This window comes from Lepus europaeus, chromosome 2 (genome assembly GCF_033115175.1).
Source record: "Lepus europaeus isolate LE1 chromosome 2, mLepTim1.pri, whole genome shotgun sequence".
In the NCBI taxonomy this organism is placed as follows: domain Eukaryota; kingdom Metazoa; phylum Chordata; class Mammalia; order Lagomorpha; family Leporidae; genus Lepus; species Lepus europaeus.
The window spans coordinates 93477870-93498122 of NC_084828.1; the positions used below are offsets into that span (position 1 = coordinate 93477870).

Consider the following 20253-nt stretch of genomic DNA (forward strand, 5'->3'; position numbering starts at 1 on the left):
TAAGTGAAATGAGTAGTGACTGAGCCCTTCGCTTACAGAATTCTCTGCGCTCAGCTGGCTTACCACACAGCAGCTGTTCACTGTGCAACAGGGAGACCACAACGCGTGATCAGGGACACACCATGAAGGAGATGTACAGGTGGGCCTGACAGAGTCTCCACTGACAACAAAATCAGGGAGCTTCAAAAAGATTTTAGATATCTAAACCTAGATGAAAGATGTCAGAAAAGATGAATTCTGGATTTGACGGAGATCTAGTGAAGAGCAAGCTGAAATTAGAAACAGCAGAGAGAAAAGGATTCCTCCACCTTTTAGATCCTTGTGATCCAACTTCCAGAGTGGAAAGGCCATCTGCTTATAGTACAGAGGGATCAGGATCTCCTAGGAGAGGACCCTTAGGAATACATAGGAAGGATCCAGATACATCCAGGTTCCCAAAACAGAAGCCTTTCCATCACCAGTCTTTCTGTGTCTCACAGGTAACACCAGGTCACTTTCTACTATTTATAATGTGCTGCCGTTGGAGCTGGAGCCCACCCATACTACTGGTTAATCATCCCTGAGAATTATAAATGGCATAATGGCATTTACTTCCACCGCCTACTGGGCACAACCGCTTCACTTAGAATAGATTTTCTTACCTTTTTTAGAATTATAAAACTTGAGTTTTCCATTGTCATGAAATAAAGTAAAAGGGCAAAGTCTTAAAACAAAGTCAAAGGGCAAAAAAAGGTAAAATTAAGGGCAAAAGGCAGCATTTACACCAGATGGGCCTTCCGGGACTGTGCCCATCAGACAGACGGGCTCCAGGAGTCCTGGGACGCTGCTCCAGAACTGCTGTGTTTCAGGTAAAGCCCTGTTCTCTGAAGCACAAGTGAAGCTCCTGTAACACAGGTCGCTGTACACAAGCGGCGCGATGGCGGTGATGCAGGGGGCTGTGGCTCTGGGTTTAATCTCTGCTCTGCCACGTAAGAGCTGCTCGGCCTGGGGAAGCTCGCTTCCTCGCCTCCGTTTCCACATGAAACAGTGCACTAAGACAGGTACAACAGCAGGTCACTGCTCAGCACTGTGTGCTCAAGTGGCCCACCTTGGTTTACGGTCCAGGCCTGCAGCACAGCCAGGTGAGGGGCTCCAGCCACTCCACATGGCTGCCCAGCCCTAGGGGGCTGGAGGGCAGCAGTGGCAAGGGAGAGGTGGGCAAGAAAGCCCACAGGTGGGGAAAGGCGATGACAGCACCGAGCAGGGGCCAGGAAGCTTCCTGGAAGCACCGGGATTTGGAGCGACTTAGGTCAGGTGTAACACAAAGGCACAGACTGCACACAGACTGTCCACGAAGCACCATGGCAGGGGCAGGGCTGACACTCAGGCCCGGCCTCATGTGGTGAACAGGGCTGAGGCCAGAGCAACCGCCCTGAGGTTTCCCCGTCTGCTCCTGCTTCCAGAACACGGCTAAGTGCCCCACTCTGCCTTCCAGGGGTGGGGCGGGGTGGACAGAGTCCAGGAAGCAGGTCAGCACCAATTACACTCCAACTTACATTCCAAAGAGAGCTCCCCCAAGATGTGCTGCGTGATCAAAAAATTTCCATCCTAGGATCATTCCCGCTGTATCCATGGCAATGATGGCTTTTAGGGCCTGAAAGGCAGCAAGAGAGAACAGAAGTGGTACAACACTGATTCCTCAGCATTGACATTTCCGACGGAAGGGCGAGGACTCAGGCAACGTAAACACGTCCCTGCTGTCCCGGTATTTCACTCTTGACGATACTTACGTTGCCGGCTGTGAAGGTGAACATGGGGAGGAAGATGATGGCGAGCTTCCCATCAGGGATCTTGGTGCAGACAGCAGCAAGGACGGTCATGATGGCGCCGGACTGCAAAGTGACACAGTGATAAGAACAGGACATGCCACGTGCAACGGCTGAGTGGCTACCAGGGCTAAAGCAGTGGGGCTTTCAGTTTCTACGGCACCCATTTCTAGGGGAGCACAAAGCTGACAAACTCCCAGGTACCAGCGTGTGTGGCAAAGGGGCTCCAGGTCGTCCTGGGACAGTGGAAAGGCCACCACAGGGCCGCTCGGCGGACACCAGTGAGCTGAGTGCTTCCTGGGCTGGGGCGACAGCGTCAGGTGTGCCTCGGGCGTCGCTTCATTTAATGCCCAAGAAACAGCTTCTAAAGCTCCTCCAGCAGAGCTCCCCAGCCAGGGAGCATGAATTTGCCCAAAGAAGGCCATGGGTGTGGGATTTCCTCCAAATACAGGGCTTCACCTTCAAGTTTCATGTGAAATTTGTATTCAGTTTTATAAAGCAACGAAACATTGTCCTTAAAACCTCTGAGAAGTTATCCTGGAGTTGTGCTCTGCCTGCCCACAGCCTCCCTGGGACACACAGAGCCACCTGCTTGCCAGGACCTTCTCCCAATCACCTCATCTACAGAATAAAATTCTAATAAAACCAAAAGCCAGAACCTATGCCAACACAGCAACTATTCTTGTTATATAGATGAACGGTTATCATCAATGTGGAGAGATTTAATTTTCTTGTATGTGTTTTTCTTGGTTGCTACATAGTCTAAGTATATAATGCCTGTGAGCTATCTTCTGGATAAATGATACCAATCTAACTTTTCTTAATGCTAGACATGTTTGCATGTAGAATACTCAAGGACTTGGATCTTAATGCCTACTTTACATGGCCTCTCAGGATAATCACTCAATCAAATACTGGAGTTCCTACTATGCTAGGTGCTAGAGAAACAGAAGTGAGCAGACCTACAGAGTCTGCTTTCACGGCGCCTACAGCAGCACAGGAAAGACAACGCCACACGGTGAGCTGCGGCGGGAAGCGCAGTACGCTAGGGCAGCACACGGAGGGACCTGCGGTTAATAAGCAACAGCACATCTGGCTAGGAAGGTGGCCAGAAAGAGGAGGAGGAGGAGGAGGTGGGAAGCGCACCAGGCAGAAAAACAGCACAACGAGCTGGAAGGCAACGAGCTCAGCATGGCGGAGGAACGCAGAGACGTGAGTGCAGCTGGGGTATGCAGTGCCGTCACAGAACGGGAGAGCGCAGACAGGTGGGCGCTTTAACTTAAGTCTGTCTTCTAGCTAAGTTCACACAGACAAATCTTAGCCAATTCTAAAAAGCAAAACACGTCTGGGGAGGGTACATTCCACGAAATATCTTCCTGCCATTTTTTTTTAAGATTCATTTACTTAGAGGCAGAGTTACAGGAGAGGGAGAGACAAAGGTCTTCCATCTGCTGGTTCACTCCCCACATGGCCATAACAGCTGGAGCTGGGCCAATCTAAACCCAGGAGCTTCTTCTGGTTTTCCCACATGGATGCGGGGACCCAAGCACTTGGGCCATTATCCACTGCTTTCCCAGGCCATAGCAGAGAGCCATATCAGAAGAGCAGCAGCCAGGACATGAACCGGTGCACACATGGGATGCTGGCACCACAGGCAGAGGCCCAACGTACTGCACCACAGTGCTGCCCCAAAATGACTTAAAAAAAAATTTATTATTTTGAAAGAGTTACAGGACATGGGGGGTGAAGAGACAGAGAGAAGGAGAGGGATCTTCCATCTGTTGGTTCACTGCCCAGCCCAGCTGCCCACAACAGCCAGTGCTGGGCCAGGCCAAAGCCAAGAACCAGGAGCTTCATCCAGGTCTCTTACATGGGTGGCAGGGGTCCAAATACTTGGGTCATCTTCTGCTACTTTTCCCAGGCCATCAGTAGGGGGCTGGATCAGAAGTGGAGCAGCCAGGACATGAACCAGTGCCCACATGGGATGCTGGTGTCATAGATGGCAGAGTTACCCACTATGCCACAAGGGCAGGCTTCTGCAAAACGATTTTTAAAAGGAGCCCTATAGGCCGGCGCTGCGGCTCACTAGGCTAATCCTCCGCCTTGCGGCGCCAGCACACCGGGTTCTAGTCCCGGTCGGGGCACCGATCCTGTCCCGGTTGCCCCTCTTCCAGGCCAGCTCTCTGCTATGGCCAGGGAGTGCAGTGGAGGATGGCCCAAGTGCTTGGGCCCTGCACCCCATGGGAGACCAGGAGAAGCACCTGGCTCCTGGCTTCGGATCAGCGCGGTGCGCCGGCTGCAGCGCGCTACCGCGGCGGCCATTGGAGGGTGAACCAACGGCAAAAGGGGGACCTTTCTCTCTGTCTCTCTCTCTCACTGTCCACTCTGCCTGTCAAAAAAAAAAAAAAAAAAAAGGAGCCCTATAAATTAAAAGGGAAAGTCCCTTTGGGGTCAGCACTGTAGTGCAGTAGGTTAAAGCCAAGGCCTGCAGCACCAGCATCCCATATGAGCACCAGTTCGAGTCCTGGCTGCTTCATTTCCAAGCCAGTTCCCTGCTAATGTGCCTGAGAAAGCAGCGGAATATGTCCCAAGTGCTTGAGTCCCTGCACCAATGTGGAAGACCCAGAGGAAGCTCCTGGCTCCTGGCTTTAGCTTGGCCCAGCCTGATTGTTGTGGCCATTTGGGGAGTGAACTAGCTGATGAAGACCTCTCTGTCTCTCCTCCTAACTTCGCCTTTCAAATAAATAAATAAATAAATAAATAAATAAATAACTCTTTTAAAAAATGTTTCTAGGTTTGCATATTAAGAAGTTATTTCTGGAAAATACCATCTACCTCTCTTCATTACTGTTTTTGTGGTTTCTTCTATATGAGCAGGTACTTCAGAATACAGAATTAATGTTTTAGAAATTACCAATCCAGCTCCCTGCTAACATGCCTGGGTAGTAGCTAATAATGGCCCAAGTATTTGAGTCCCTGATATCCATGTGAGACACAAGTGGAATTCCTGGCTCCTGGCCAAGTCTTGACTGTTGCAGCCATTTGAGGAGTGAACTAATGGATGGGCGGTGTCTCTATGACTTTTAAATAACAGATTTAAAAAAAAGGCGGGGTAACTGCTTACGTGGAAACCCACGCACACTTGCACAGCTTCCATCATTCGTTCAACTTTCCCCCTTCTCTGCTCTACATGCTAAACAAGGCACAGCGACCACCCTGGGAGGTGGAAGCTTATTTCCTCACGAAGCGTGCTGGGCCACAGTTCGGGGGGTACAACATGTCACAGTCACATTTATACTATCCTGGAAGGCTTGGTCTTCAGCATCTGCCCCAAACCCACCAGCACACCCTGCATTAGGCAGAGTAGCGGTCAACACTGCAGAATCTGAAGGGAAGAGGGAACAGCAGCCCATCACCTCTGGGCTCCAAGGCGTATGCACAACTTCAATATCTCAGGTTTATTTTCAAATAAAATCTAAAAACTTGAACTCCAGAAGAAATTAAGCTGAAATCTCATTTTCTAAAAGGAAAAAACCAATCAAGTTATACTTTCCCCCAAATGAAGCAAATATAATTTAATTAGTTGATATGAAAACATTAAACTTCTGTGAGGTCTCCTAAACTACTTTTCCATAAGTGATCATTATTCTCCATTTATCAGAGAAAAGTGTCATTAGCTGTGCAATTTCAGGAAAAGCCAGTTTCTTGGCTACAACTGACTGTCTTTATCGTAAATTATTTAAAGAGGTGGATTCATTTTCTTAGACTTTTCTCAATATGACCTTTATACATATTTAAGTATATTTATATGTCTGAATAAATCACAACTTGTTTTCTGACATATGCTTGGGCTTACTACCCTGCAGAGAAATGTTTTCACTTTTCTAGTCAAAGGCTTTTAAGAATCAAATGAAAATGGACCCTTTCTCCTTAGAAAGAAACCACACTCATATATACATTTTAGGGCTATTTTCAGGCAGTCAAGAAACTCTAATCCAAGCATATCCTGCATCCATGCTAAAGATGAAAATCTTGGCCGGCGCCACGGCTCACCAGGCTAATCCTCTGCCTGTAGTGCCGCACCCCAGGTTCTAGTCCCGGTCAGGGCGCCAGATTCTGTCCCGGTTGCTCCTCTTCCAGGCCAGCTCTCTGCTATGGCCCAGGAAGGCAGTGGAGGATGGCCCACGTGCTTGGGCCCTGCACCCGCATGGGAGACCAGGAGAAGCACCTGGCTCCTGGCTTCGGATTGGTGCAGTGCGCCGTCCGTAGCGTCCATTTATGGGGTGAACCAATGGAAGGAAGACCTTTCTCTCTGTCTCTCTCTCTCACTAACTCTGCCTGTCAAAGAAAAAAAAAAAAAAAAAAAGATGAAAATCTTCTGCTCTCCATCAATAATTTTTTTTTAAAGATTTATTTTATTTGAAAGGCAGAGTTACTGAGAGACAGAGAGATCTTCCATTGGCTGCTTCACTTCCCAAATGGCTCCAACAGCCAGGACTGGGCCAGGTCAAAGCCAGGAGACAGGAGCTTCTTCTGGGTCTCCCACATGGGTGCAGGGGCCCAAGGACTTGGGCCATCTTCTGTGGCTTTCCCAATCACATTAGCAGGAAGCTGGATCAGAAGTGGAGCACCCAGGATTCGAACCAGTGTCCGTATAGGATGCCTATGTCACAGGGAGAAGCTTTACCTGGCTCCATCCATCAAAAATGTTTATATATACTGTTATATATTTGTAATTAATAGGCACATATGATTTATAACCTTCAGAACCTATATAATCTTCAAATCTATTAATGATTTTTACTTGTAGATTTTTTGCATCTTAACTTTTTTTTTTTTGACAGGCAGAGTGGATAGTGAGAGAGAGAGACAGAGAGGAAGGTCTTCCTTTTTGCCACTGGTTCACCCTCCAATGGCCGCTGCGGACGGCGCATCTCGCTGATCCGAAGCCAGGAGCCAGGTGCTTCTCCTGGTCTCCCATGCGGGTGCAGGGCCCAAGGACTTGGGCCATCCTCCACTGCCTTCCCGGGCCATAGCAGAGAGCTGGCCTGGAAGAGGGGCAACCGGGATAGAGTCCGGCGCCCCAACCGGGACTAGAACCCGGTGTGCCGGCGCCGCAAGGCGGAGGATTAGCCTGTTAAGCCACAGCGCCGGCCACATCTTAACTTTTAAATGAATTGGCTCTAGGGAGCCTTCTGCTTTCACCAATGAGTATGTACAAAATAGGTCCACTCACACCCCCAAATGCCAGCAAGACAGAAAACCTTCAGACAAGAACTTCTCAGCAAAGGCTAAGTGGAGAGCCTGGTCTCCCACCCTAGCTAGAATCCTGTATCTTTCCCAGTGGGGTGTCAATGGAGAGAGGCAGTCACTGGCACCCCTGGCCCTCCCAGAGTGCTATTAGCAGAGGCCTACTAGGGGGTCTGAACTTCCAGAACCCCTATGTGGTCCTTACTATGCTAACCCCTCTAAACACCTGCATTGCAAATCAGAAATAGATGGTGTTAGCCTCGTTTTATATGGGGAAAACTAGAGTTCAGAGTTCAGTAATGTGTCCTGGAAATCAAAGTAAGTGGCACAGCTGGGATTCAACCTCATTCGAATTCCAAATACCATATTGCCATGCTCTATTCAGCTTCTTATCTAAAAAACAGATGTCTAAGGCTTACCAAAATGGACTCCCTATGGCCAGCACTGTGGTACAATGGGTTAAGCTACCATCTGCAACACTGGCATCCCATATGGGTGCTGGTTCAAGTCCCAGCTGCTCCACTTCTGATCCAGCTCACTGCTAATGTGCCTGGGAAGGCAGAAGAAGATGGCAAAAGTTCTCAGCCCCTTGTCACCCATGTGGGAGACCTGGATGGAGTTCTTCCAGGCTATTGGCTTAGTCTGGCCCAGCCCTGGTTGTGGTGGCCATTTGGAGGGGTCATTTGTGGCCAGTGGATGCAAGATCTCTGCCTGTTAAATAATTAAATATTAAGGGGAAAAAATGGACTCCCAAATCTTTTCAACTAGTGAAGAAAGCCTCCCCACTTTAGAACCCCGAAAATCTTCTAGGGGAACTTTCATCCTCCAGTGTCCATTAGAAGTGTAAGGTTTCTCCCCAGTAATCTAAAAATCTGAGTCCTCTTCTAATTCATCTTTACTGTCTTCACATAATAGGCGCTCAGTTGTTGAATGCTACTGAAACATATAAATTATACCAGACTCAAACTTTATATAGAAAACAAACATTTCAAAGAGAAAAAAAGGGGGCTCATGACAAATCATGTAGGTTGCTGGTACTGTGGCTCAGCAGGTTAAAGCCCCAGCCTGCACTACCGGCATCCCATATAGGTACCAGTTCAAGTCTTGGCTGCTCCACTTCCTATCTAGCTCCCTGCTAATGCGCCTGGGAAAGAAGGGGAGGATGGCCCAAGTCCTTGGGCCCCGCACTCATGTGGGAGACCCAGAAGAAGCTCCTCATTTGTGGCTCTGGGCTGGCCCAGCCGTGGTCATTGTGACCATTCGGAGAGTGAACCAATAGATGGAAAAGACCTCTCTAACACTTGCCTTTCAAATAAGTAAAATAAATCTTTTAAGGGGCCATCAAAGAAGGAGGTACCTTTCTCTGAAGGGAGGAGAGAACTTCCACTCTGATTATGGCCTTGTCTAAGTAAGGTCGGAGTCTGCGGACTCAAGAAGCTTCCATCGCCTTGGCAGCTCATGACAAGAGCCTCCTGTGATCACTGACGTCATAAATAAGAGTGTCAATAATAAGTGTTGTTGTTAAATCAACAGGAGTCACTGTGCACTTGCTCCCCATGTAGGACCTCTGTCCTTAATGTGTTGTACTATGAGAATTAACAGTAAAACCAATCTTCAAATCATACTTTATACTTTGTGTGTCTGTGGGTACAAACTGTTAAAATCTTTATTCAGTAGAGTTGATCTTCTGTATATAGATAATTAAAAATGAATCTTAATGAAAATGAGATGGGAGAAGGAATAGGAGATGGGTAGGAGGGTGGTTATGGGAGGAAGAACTGCTATAACAAAAGTTGTATTTCTGAAATTTATATTTATTAAATAAAAGTTTTCTATTAAAAATAAATAAAATCTTTAAAAAAAAGAAATCAGGTAGGTCACAGGACAATTATAGGCCTCATTAGGAAAATTAAGTATGTACAAAATTAAGGAAGATATAAATTAGGGGATGATTATTTTACATAAGCATTCTTTTCCAAAACTGAAACTTTTCAGAGTTCCTTTAAATATGCAACCCTGAATTTATGTATTAAATGTATTAGTACTTAACTATATAAAATAGTCTTAAAAATTACACAAAGATTTTCAGGTACCAAGAAATCTGCTATTTTACTCTTTTGAAACATATTAAGACTTTTTTTTCTTAAAGCATCTGGAATATAGGCTGATGGCAAGAACCTTAACCATCATGCCCACTGGCTCTGTCCCAGGTTCTAGCAAAGTATAGCGTAGTACCTAGTAATCTAGCCTACACAAGAGCCATTCAGTATTGACTCAGTAGGATACATTATCAGATTCAAACCTCTAATTAGTCAGAATTCTCCAATGGTTGATTAGGCCCTCTCCTGACTTACTCCTTTTGATATGCACTGTATTACAGTAAGAGTATATTTGACCAAAGGTTTCTTTTTTTTAGATTTCTTATTTATTTGAAAGGCAGAATTACAGAGAGAGGGAGAGAGGGAGAGAGGCAGAGAGTGAAAGAGGGAGAGTGGGAGAGAGAAAGGGGGGGCGGGGGGGAGGGGAGCAAGAGTGAGCCGTAATGGCCAGGGCTGGGCCAGGCCTAACCCAGAGTCCAACACTTCTTCTGGGTCTAACACATGGGTGCAGGGACCCAAGCACTTGGGCCATCTCCCACTGCTTTCCCAGGCACATTAGCAGGGAGCTGGGTAGAAAGTGGAGCAGCCAGGTCTTGAACTGGCACCCATATGGGATGCCAGCATTGTAGGCAGAGGCTTAACCTGCTACACCACAATGCCAGCCCCTGATCAAGTTTCCCCTAAAACTTAAAAAGCTTTACAACAAATATATAAATCCTAAATCAGATGCAGATTAGTCAATAGTATTGTTCAATGTTAATTTCCTAGTTTTAATCATTATACTATGATTCTATAAGATGATAGTTAAAAGTAGGGTGAAGTGCATATAGAAACTCTTCATTTTAATTTTACAACTTTTTGTCAGTCTAAAATGAGTTCAAGATTCAATTAAAAAGTAAATAGAATTTTAAATTAGAAATACTTACTGCACCAAGTGATGGTCCATATCTTCCTGTGGCAACTTTACATACATAACTGACAAAATTGGAAATAACACCTGAGAAATAAGTTACATTTCAATAACTTAAGTGAAGTATAAAAATGGTTTCCAACTCTAGCTCCATTCCACATGGGTTAACAGTGTCCAGTTTCTATCTGGGTCACACTAGGGGTGCTAGCATGAGTATTACCCTATCATTTCAGATCTTTCAAAAGGAAAGATGAGGCTGACCCACCTGCATGACTCGCTGAGTGACAGAGAGCCATTCACTTTACCTCTCATTTATCATTTTCCTCATTAGAACACAAACAAAGGACAGCAGTTCCCAAACTCACCAGTTATCTCAGAATCTGCTGGGCTGTCCTCTAGATACACTCAACCAGGATTTCTAGACAATCCTTTAGGTTCCTTTGGCTCCAATGTCACAGGAGCTCAAGGTAGCTCATTTTAAAAACCAATGTCCTACGAGGCAGTAACTAACAGCATCTGAACAGATCCTCTTATCTACAACACAACTAGTGCTGGGGGAAGAACTACACTTATCACATAGGCCAAGGATATTCTTCAACAACCTCGTGTCATGAGAGGCTACGTATCATTATCTTCAAAGAGGTTTCATTATTTCTGCAACATCAAACAGCTGGTAGCAGAAATAGGCTCTGACCTCACAGCTTCTGTCTCCAAAGCTCAGTGCTTTACCACCACAGCACAACGACCAGGTATACTGTTTTAAATATAGAAATTTTAGAAATGAATTTTTATATTTTATGGCTGGAATTAAGTAAATTTGGAAAACAAGAAAGGTAAGTAAAATTTGACAAACTGTCAACTTAGTAGCATGCAGGGGCCTGGAATCGTGCACTACTGCTTCCTAGCTGAAATAAGCACATTATGCCATTGCCAGGACATGACTAGGAAGTGGTTCTATACCAACATATATTCTTGCAAATAAAACATGAAGCAAATCCAATCCTTGACATCCATGTTGGATGGCTATGATCTAAAGCTTTCTGGAAACTGAACACATGGAAGGAAAATGAACTTGCTTAAGATTACTTAATAAAGAGCCAGATGAGCAAGACAGCTGGGAATCTGGGAACCAATCATCCACAAAAGGGCAGGGCCTGAGCTAAAGAAATCAAATGACACAGTTAAGTTCTATATTAACCCTTGACTCCCGTTTATCCTAAGTAATACAAAACTAATCATGCCCAAACAATTCTTTTATGAGGAACTCCGCAAAGTGAGAGCAAGAATGGCAACAGCTCCATCAGTCTGTGGTACACGTCTCTATCTACAACTTGAGAAACAAATACACATATGGGCATTTACTGAGTTTAAACACGGGCTCTAATCATTCCCTTTGTCCCTTCTGCAGATAAGTGAAGTGCTTGCACTCTCAAAGGTCCCGAGGTGAAAGCTTATTACCTGCAGACAGGTACACTGCCATGAATTGTTCTTGACCCAGGATGTTCACTATGCTAGAGGAGAAGCTCCATAAAACATACATATTTGCTGCCATGTGAAATAAGGAGAAATGACTGAATGTTGACAGCAACATTGGAGAACAAAGGACTTCTACGAGAGAAAGAAAAAGTCTTGTAATTGTGACACACACAGCCAGTGAAAGTTACCTATTTTTAGACTTTTCACCATCATGAAAACAATCAAACATGGGAAATGAAAACACAGCTAGTTAAATGTTTAAATAAGATAGGTTAAGACAGGATTTTTTGGCCGGCGCCACGGCTCAATATGCTAATCCTCTGCCTGCGGCGCCGGCACACCGGGTTCTAGTCCTGGTCTAGGCGCCGGATTCTGTCCTGGTTGCCCCTCTTCCAGGCCAGCTCTCTGCTATGGCCCGGGAGTGCAGTGGAGGATGGCCCAAGTACTTGGGCCCTGCACACGAATGGGAGACCAGGAGAAGCACCTGGCTCCTGGCTTTGGATCAGCGCGGTGCACTGGCCGCAGCGTGCCAGTCACGGCGGCCATTGGAGGGTGAACCAACGGCAAAGGAAGACCTTTCTCTCTGTCTCTCTCTCTCTCATTGTCCACTCTGCCTGTCAAAAAAAAAAAAGACAGGATTTTTCAAAGTGGAAAAAGCTATCTTAATGAATCTTTTCTACTTAATAATCAATTACAAAAATTCACAGTTTAACGAAAGTAACTTGTCTTTCTGGCAAAATTCAATTATAAAAAAAGGATGGATGTTATTTCAATGGTAGATACAAAACTGCATATAATACACTAAAGGAAAAACATGTAGTAATCACAGCTCTTAATCCATCAAAAAATATTTAGAGAGGCCAGCATTGTGGCGCAGCAGGTAAAGCTGCTGCCTACAGTGCTGGCATCCCATATGGGAGCCAGTTCTAGTCCTGGCTGCTCCACTTCCGATCCAGCTCTCTGCTGTGGCCTGGGAAAGCAGTGCAGGATGGCCCAAGTGCTTGGGCCCCCGCACTTGTGTGGGAGACCCAGAAGAAGCTCCTGGCTCCTGACTTCAGATCAGCGTAGCTCCAGCTGTTGCAGCCAACTGCGGAGTAAACCAGTGACTGGAAGACCTTTCTCTCTCTCTGCCTCTTCTCTCTCTGTGTAACTCTGCCTTTCAAATAAATAAATCTTTTAAAAAATTTAGAAATCTAAATATTGTCTAAGGTATGTTTTAGGCAACTGGGATATACAACAGTACTTCAAAAAGTTTGTTGAAAACCTAAATTAAAAATTAAGTTTGTACTGATGCCAAAATTTTGAAATTCATGCATGGCTTTTCCCAGAAGACTCATCTTCCATAGGGTTTCTGAAAACTCCATACCATATCGACAGAGGCAAGACTTCTGTCCTCCAACAGCTTCCATCCCGTCATCGAGATCTTGCTGATGGCTACCAACAGTAACTCAGCTTTTTTTTTTTTTTTTTTTTTTACAGCATTTCAATTAACATAAAGCATATTTCTTTCTTATTATTTCTATTTCAAAATAAAATCATGGGACTGCTGCTGTGGTGTAGTAGCTTAAGCCTCCGCCTACGGCACCAGCATCCCATATGGATGCCAGTTGGTTTCCTAGCTGCACCTCTTTCCGATCCAGCTCTCTGCTATGGCCTGGGAAAGCAGTGGAAGATGGCCCAAGTCTTTGGGCCCCTGCACCCATGTCGGAGACCCCGAAGAAGCGCCTGGCTGCTGGCTTCCGATAAGTTCAGTTCCAGCCATTGCAGCCATTTGGGGAGTTAACCAGCAGACTGAAGACCTCTCTGTCAGTCCCTCTCTATAACTTTGCCTCTCAAATAAATAAATCCTTAAAAATAATAATAAAAAAATCACATAAGTTAGACTTACTTGAGGCTGGATTAGATGTGAAATATTTAATCATTGTCCGCTGTAGAGAAGGTACTCTCCATAAACAGAATACAAATACATTTGCAGCTATGATACCTACAAAATAAATTATAATTCAGGAAGGTTAAAAATAAAAGCAAAACCTAATCTAAAGTCCACCTGCATACGATTTTCTGTCATAACTATAGAGGAGTACCGTTTGTTGGGTGGGGAGGAGTGAGCTCAAGAAAGCAAGTAAATACAATGCTTTTAAAGTATCAAAACTGCCAAGGATTGGTAAATTCAGAAATCCCTAGAAAACTATGAATACTCTAGGAGCTTACTTTCTTCACCCAGATTCAAATTTTACTTCTTCAGAACAGTTTACTCTTCTTAATAAATAATCAGATCTATAATTATTGTTTGATTATGGCCAAGCCGGAGAGAAGTCAAGTAAAGAATTAGATTCTTTGGCCAAGGACAGAAAAGTTACTATTACTACTTCTTCCACCAGAAATGGTATGCTTCTTTTTTAAAAAAATTGTTTTAAAGATTTATTTATTTATTTGAAAGGCAGAGTTACAGAGAGGCAGAGGCAGAGGCAGAGAGAGGTCTTCCATCTGCTGGTTCAAGCCCCAAATGGCCGCAACAGCTGGAGTCAAGCCACTCTGAAACCAGGAGCCAAGAGCTTCTTCCAGGAATCCCACGCGGGTGCAGGGGCCCAAGCATTGGGGCCATCTTCTACTGCTTTCCCAGGTCATAACAGAGAGCTGGACTGGAAGTGGAGCAGCCAGGTCTAAAACCAGCACCCATGTGGGATGCCAGCACTGCAGGTGGCAGTTTTACCTGCTATGCCACAGCGCTGGCCCCAGTGGTATGTTTCTTAAAAGCAGGTCAACGTATTTAAGAAAGATACTGATGGTGCTGGCATTGTGGTGCTACAGGGTTAAGCTGCCACCTGCAACAACTGCATCCCACATGGACAGCAGTTCGAGTCCCAGATGCTCTACTTCCAATCCAGCTCCCTACTAATGTGCCTGGGAAAGCAGCGGTAGATGGCCCAAGTACTTGGGCCCCTGCACCCACTTGGGAGACCTGGAAGAAGCTGGCTTCAGCCTTGCCTAGCCTCAGTTATATGGAGATTGAACCAGTGGATGCAAGATCTCTCATCTCTGTCTCTGTGTAACTCTTTCATGTAATTTTAAAAAAGGAAAGAAAGATACTTATTTGATAAGGGTTCAAGGATAACCAGAAGTAATTTTCTAATTTCTTTTGAAATATGTTTACATGTAGGAGATGGGCGAATTTTTCATTTTTTTTGCAAGAGCTAATATTGCTAGAACTATCACTAAATTGTAGTAAATTTATTTTAGGAATAAATCAAGTTATTCTTAGAAACTACAAAATTTTAAGAATATATTCATTTTATGAATTGGACAACTCCTTACAAATACTGAATTAAAGGAATTTAAGCACTTATTCACACATCCGCTGCTGCTCACCTGCTTCTAGGGACGAGCCTGTGCTGTTTCCCAGCTAAGCAGCCTGTTGTTTGGTGTCTGAAGTCCCAGAGTGACCGAGATCAAAATGAATCTATTTGGCTACCTGTGTCTTGGTAGAAAGAGTGCTAGACTGGGAACTCTGGCTTTCAGCTGAATTTAGCCATCAAATCATAGCTTTCAGAGCCTCAGTTTTCTCATTTATAACTGGCTTCCATAGTGGGATTTGCAAGGAAGGAAATACCTACATTTTACTTTTCTCATTAAGAAAAATTGCTACTGTGTTTTATAGGGAAGTATAGTGGTTCATAAGGTACATAATTTGTTAGTAAGTACATATACATTGGGTATGTATATTCTCTTGTTTACTAATGGGATGCCTAATCAAAGATACTTGGTGACTACTGTTCTGGGAATGAGAGATTTCTACTGCACTCTGTTCCAGTGCCAGTAATCTGTCATAGTTGGCCAGAAAGGCTTCCTGCACAGGCCAGCGTTGTGCACTTATGACACTGACATCCCTTATGAGAGTGCCAGTTTGAGTCCTGGCCACTTTGCTTCTTGTCCAGACCCTTCTATTGGGTTTGGGAAAAGAGGAAAAAAAAAAAATGGCCTGAATACTTAGACCCCTGCCACCCTTGTGGGAAACACCATAGAGTGCTGGGCTCCTGGCTTCGGCCTGGACCAGCCCTGGCCATTGCCACCATTTGGGGAGTGAACCAATGTGTGGAAGATCTCTATCTCTCACCTCTCTCTGTCATGCTACCTTTCAAACAAGTAAATAAATCTCTTAAAAGGGTTTCTGGCATTTTGGTTGGAAACTTGGCAGTTATTAGTTATTATTACCTGAGGTTTGATTATCTTTCCCTTTTTCATGTATTTCCCTAGTTATAATCACTTAAGCCAGAGATGCACCCTGCTTGTCTGTGTGCTGGGGTACTTTTGGTTTCTGGGAATCGTACATGCTGTGTGTCACCAGTTTGAGGAATTAGAGTAGTATGGAATCAACAGAACAAGGCAGGGTAGTTGTTGCCATTTTCAGCCTAGCTGGTGGGATCAGAGACCCCATCTAGATCCCTTTGCATTGCACACATACTTAGAGTAAACTCCACAGCCCTGCTGACCTTTCTGCTCAGGTGAACCTGCTCTTTGTGATCGTGGTCATTCTCAGGCCTTAGTGTTAAGCACTGTATATAACCGCCTAGAACTAAGAGCCTAAGCCCTACCCTGGGTAGTAAAGATGTTTAAGTCTCCTAGAGGAGACTAAAGAACTATAGGCAACACTCTCACTACTAGTTACTGCTCACTTGTAGGACAGACCTCCCAAGGTTCTTTTCTTCCATCTGAGAAGGCTCTGCCTTCCTCTCCCCACTTAACCCTGTGCAGGGTTTTAGGCTCCTCCTTGGGAGACAGACAGGATGCTCTTACCCTGCGTGTGGCACCATGTCCCCATCCTTTCAACAACACTGCCTGTCGCCATCTTTGAAAGGCTCTAGATAGTTATTTACCAAATATGGTGTTAGCTGTAAGAGTCCCCACTAGTGAGACATCAGATATCGGGGGAACCAATCAATGAAATACAGTAAAACTCCATTTAGTGTACCAGGAAGAAAGAAAGACAAGTTACTGGTTAAACTTTGACACATTAACAATTGTAAGATGTATCCTGATTTCAGATATTAAAATGAGAAAAATGCCTACGAAGGCAGCAGAGCACATTGGCAAACAGTATGGGTGAAGAAGTCTGGCAGAACTGACTCCGTCCTACCCACGTAATAACCAGATAAGAGGCCTATCCTCTCAGCCTGTTTCCTCATCTATAAAATGAGGATAATAAAATCTACCTAAAAGGTCTGAGTGATGACAAATTGCAAAGGCATGATTAAATGAGGCAGTCACAGTGACAACCAAGCAAATGGAAAATATAGTGGAAAGAGAATGGCCTTTCCAGGTCTCAATCCTAGGTATGCTACTTAGAGACTTTGTGGTCTGTAGCATCTCATCTCTTGTTTCCTCATTAGTAAAATGAGGACAGCAGTTCCTATCTCATAAAGGCTGTAGTGAGGCTTAAATAAAATAGTACACACACTTTGTATGCAGATACTCAAAATACTGGCTCTCTCTCCCCTCCTTCTCTTTCAAGAAATGGAACAGCTGAGGGGCTCTGTTGGCATGTACTTTCAGGAGCGTTGTGACCTTCTTCCTCCTGACTCAGTGACTTCTAGAAAAAGCTCACTTAGCACTCCGGACTCAGGAGGGCTGCCGCTGTCTCAGTGCCTGCCTTCCCCAGGTGCAATATGCTTGATTACACCAGTGAAAAGAAAGGATCGGCCAGCGCCGCGGCTCACTAGGCTAATCCTCTGCCTGCGGCACTGGCACCCCGGGTTCTAGTCCCAGCTGGAGCGCTGAATTCTGTCCCGGTCGCTCCTCTTCCAGGCCAGCTCTCTGCTGTGGCCGGGGAAGGCAATGGAGGATGGCCCAGGTGCTTGGGCCCTGCACCTGCATGGGAGACCAGGAGGAAGCACCTGGCTCCTGGCTTTGGACTGGCACAGTGCAACGGCCGTGGCGGCCATTTGGGGGGTGAACCAGCGGAGGGAGGACCTTTCTCTCTGTCTCTCTCTCACTGTCTAACTCTCTCTGTCAAAAAAAAAAAAAAAAAAGAAAAGAAAAGAAAAGAAAGGATCGCCAGAAACGCTGTCCTTCATAAAAGCCATGAAAAATCTGGCAACATTAATCATTATCAACTTTCTCAGAACTCTGAAAACTAACCAAAGGTTTGCAGCAAATTAGGTTCCATTTAGTTGAGAAAATGGCTGGCTCTCAGGCGAACTAGCAGGTAGCATTTAAGCTTGCCCCAGTCCTACTTGGAGCTCTCCAGCTACAAGGTAGCCTTAAAAACAACAGACATTCCCAGTACAGCTTGGCAACAACCAGAGGCAGCTAGACAAAAAGATGTGGAGTTCTTTCAAAGCCTCATTCCCAAAGAATTGTCACTATTTTACTTGTTGATTTCCAGAAGACTCACTTGTAAGGCTGTCTATATTTAACCTAACTGGTATCTCCCCAATTGCAAATCTCCTTTGCCTAGTATATACTAACTTTTCCAGGTAAGTGTTTTGAGACTGCCTAAGGAAGCAGATAACATTTAGGGCAAAAGAAACTAACCAAAAATATTAAGAGGAAAAGTAAGGAATGAGATTCCCAGCGGTTTTGAAAATATATAATACATTATATCATATAATAATATATATATATCATATAATAATACATGATATAAGGCAGGCGCCGCGGCTCAACAGGCTAATCCTCCGCCTGTGGTGCAGGCACACTGTGTTCTAGTCCCAGTCGGGGCGCCAGATTCTGTGTCGGTTGCTCTTCTTCCTGTCCAGCTCTCTGCTGTGGCCTGGGAGTGCAGTGGAGGATGGCCCAAGTGCTTGGGCCCTGCACCTGCATGGGAGACCAGGAGAAGCACCTGGCTCCTGCCATCAGATCAGCATGGTGCGCCGGTTGCAGTGGCCCTTGGGTGGTAAACCAACGGCAAAGGAAGACCTTTCTCTGTCTCTCTCACTGTCCACTCTGCCGGTCAAAAAAAAAAAAAAAGATATACAGAAGTCCTTCAAAAAACCCTGAGGGAAATGGAATTAAAAGCTAAGTTTATTTTGATGCAAAGAAAAATTCTGAAATCCATACAGGCAAGGGGTCCTCAAAATCTTCATGAAAAATACATATTATGAAAAAAAACTAGGTATAGATTACAAATATTTTTGCATCAAAATAAACTTAGCTTTCGGTGACAACAGCAATCCAACTGCAGTAATGAACAGATGAACAACAAGAACATGGAAGTCCTAACAACCAGACCTAACAGACACCTACAGAATTCTCCAACCACTACCAGCATATACATTCTTTCAAATGCACATGGAACATATTCCAATGGCTGTTCAGCCAGAAAACAAGTCTCAATAAATTTAATAACAGTGAAATTATATGAAATATGATCTCTGATACAAAGGATGAAAATTACAAATGACTTACAGAAGTAAATTTGGAAAATTCACAAATACATGTAAATTAACACAATTCTAAATCACAAAACAGGCCAGGGAAGAGATCACAGGGGGAATTAGGAAACTGAGATCAAGACAATACAGGATATCAAAACTTACAGAAGGCAGCAAAAGCAGTGCTATGAATGCTTACATTAAAAAAGAACAGGGGCTGGCGCTGTGGTGCAGCGGGTTAACATCCTGCCTGAAGCACCCACCCTAATGCAGTATATCGCACTGTAACTAACTACATCTGCAAAGATCTACTTCAAATAAAGTTAACCTTGTGTGGTTCTGGGTGAACATGAATTTGGAGTGAGGGTGACACTATTATTACTACAACTGATGGATTCTACCAATGTAAAGGAGATTTCGTATCAATCCTTGTCAAATTCTCCCAAAAAACAGAACAAGAGGTAACATTTTTAGACCTTTGGATACAGCCAGTATTATCTTGATATCAAAACCAAAGATATCACAAGAAAATTATCAATATCCCATTATAAATATACATGTAAAAACCCTCAGGGGCTGGCCTTGTGGTGTGGCAGGTAAGCCATTTTCTTTCTGCTTAATGGCCTGGGAAAGCAGTGGAAGATGTCCCAAGTCCTTGGGCCCCTGCCACCCATGTGGGAGACCTCGAAGAAGCTCTTGACTCCTACTTTCGGCCTGGCCTAGTCCCAGCTGTTGTAGCCATCTGGGGAATGAGCCAGTGGATGAAAGATCTCTTTCTGTCTCTCCCTCTCTCGAACTCTGACTTCCAAAATAAATAAATCTTTTAAAAAAATTATTATTATTTTTGACAGGCAGAGTTAGACAGTGAGAGAGAGAGAGAGAGAGAAAGATCTTCCTTTTCCATTGTCTCACCCCCCCAAATGGACGCTACAGCCAGCGTTGCGCCGATCCAAAGCCAGGAGCCAGATGCTTCCGCCTGGTCTCCCATACAGGTGCAGGGCCCAAGCACTTGGGTCATCCTCCACTGCCTTCCCCGGCCACAGCAGAGAGCTGGACTGGAAGAGGAGCGACCGGGACAGAATTCAGCGCTCCAGCTGGGACTAGAACCCGGGGTGCCAGTGCTGCAGGCAGAGGATTAGCCAAGTGAGCCAAGGCACCGGCCTCAAAATAAATAAATTAAAAAAAAAAAAAAATCCTCAGGAAGATAGCATATGAAAAGATTATAAATCGTGACCAAGTGAAATTTATCACAGGAATGCAAGGTTGGTTCCATACAGGAAATTAGTCAATGTAACACTTCATATTAACAAAATTAGAGGACTCAACAATTCTCAGTTCCAAAT

General features: G+C 44.9%; 1 protein-coding gene across 1 annotated transcript in view; it reads right to left on the reverse strand.

Moving 5' to 3' along the window:
- Nucleotides 1-20253, reverse strand: part of PARL (presenilin associated rhomboid like) — a 49572-nt gene that overhangs the window by 2026 nt on the left and 27293 nt on the right. The window contains exons 5-9 of the mRNA XM_062210458.1: nucleotides 13429-13524; nucleotides 11523-11672; nucleotides 10081-10151; nucleotides 1770-1871; nucleotides 1536-1633 (exon numbers count right to left, since the gene is read on the reverse strand). Of these exons, the coding sequence (XP_062066442.1) occupies nucleotides 1536-1633; nucleotides 1770-1871; nucleotides 10081-10151; nucleotides 11523-11672; nucleotides 13429-13524 (517 nt within the window). The remainder of the gene's footprint in view (nucleotides 1-1535; nucleotides 1634-1769; nucleotides 1872-10080; nucleotides 10152-11522; nucleotides 11673-13428; nucleotides 13525-20253) is intronic.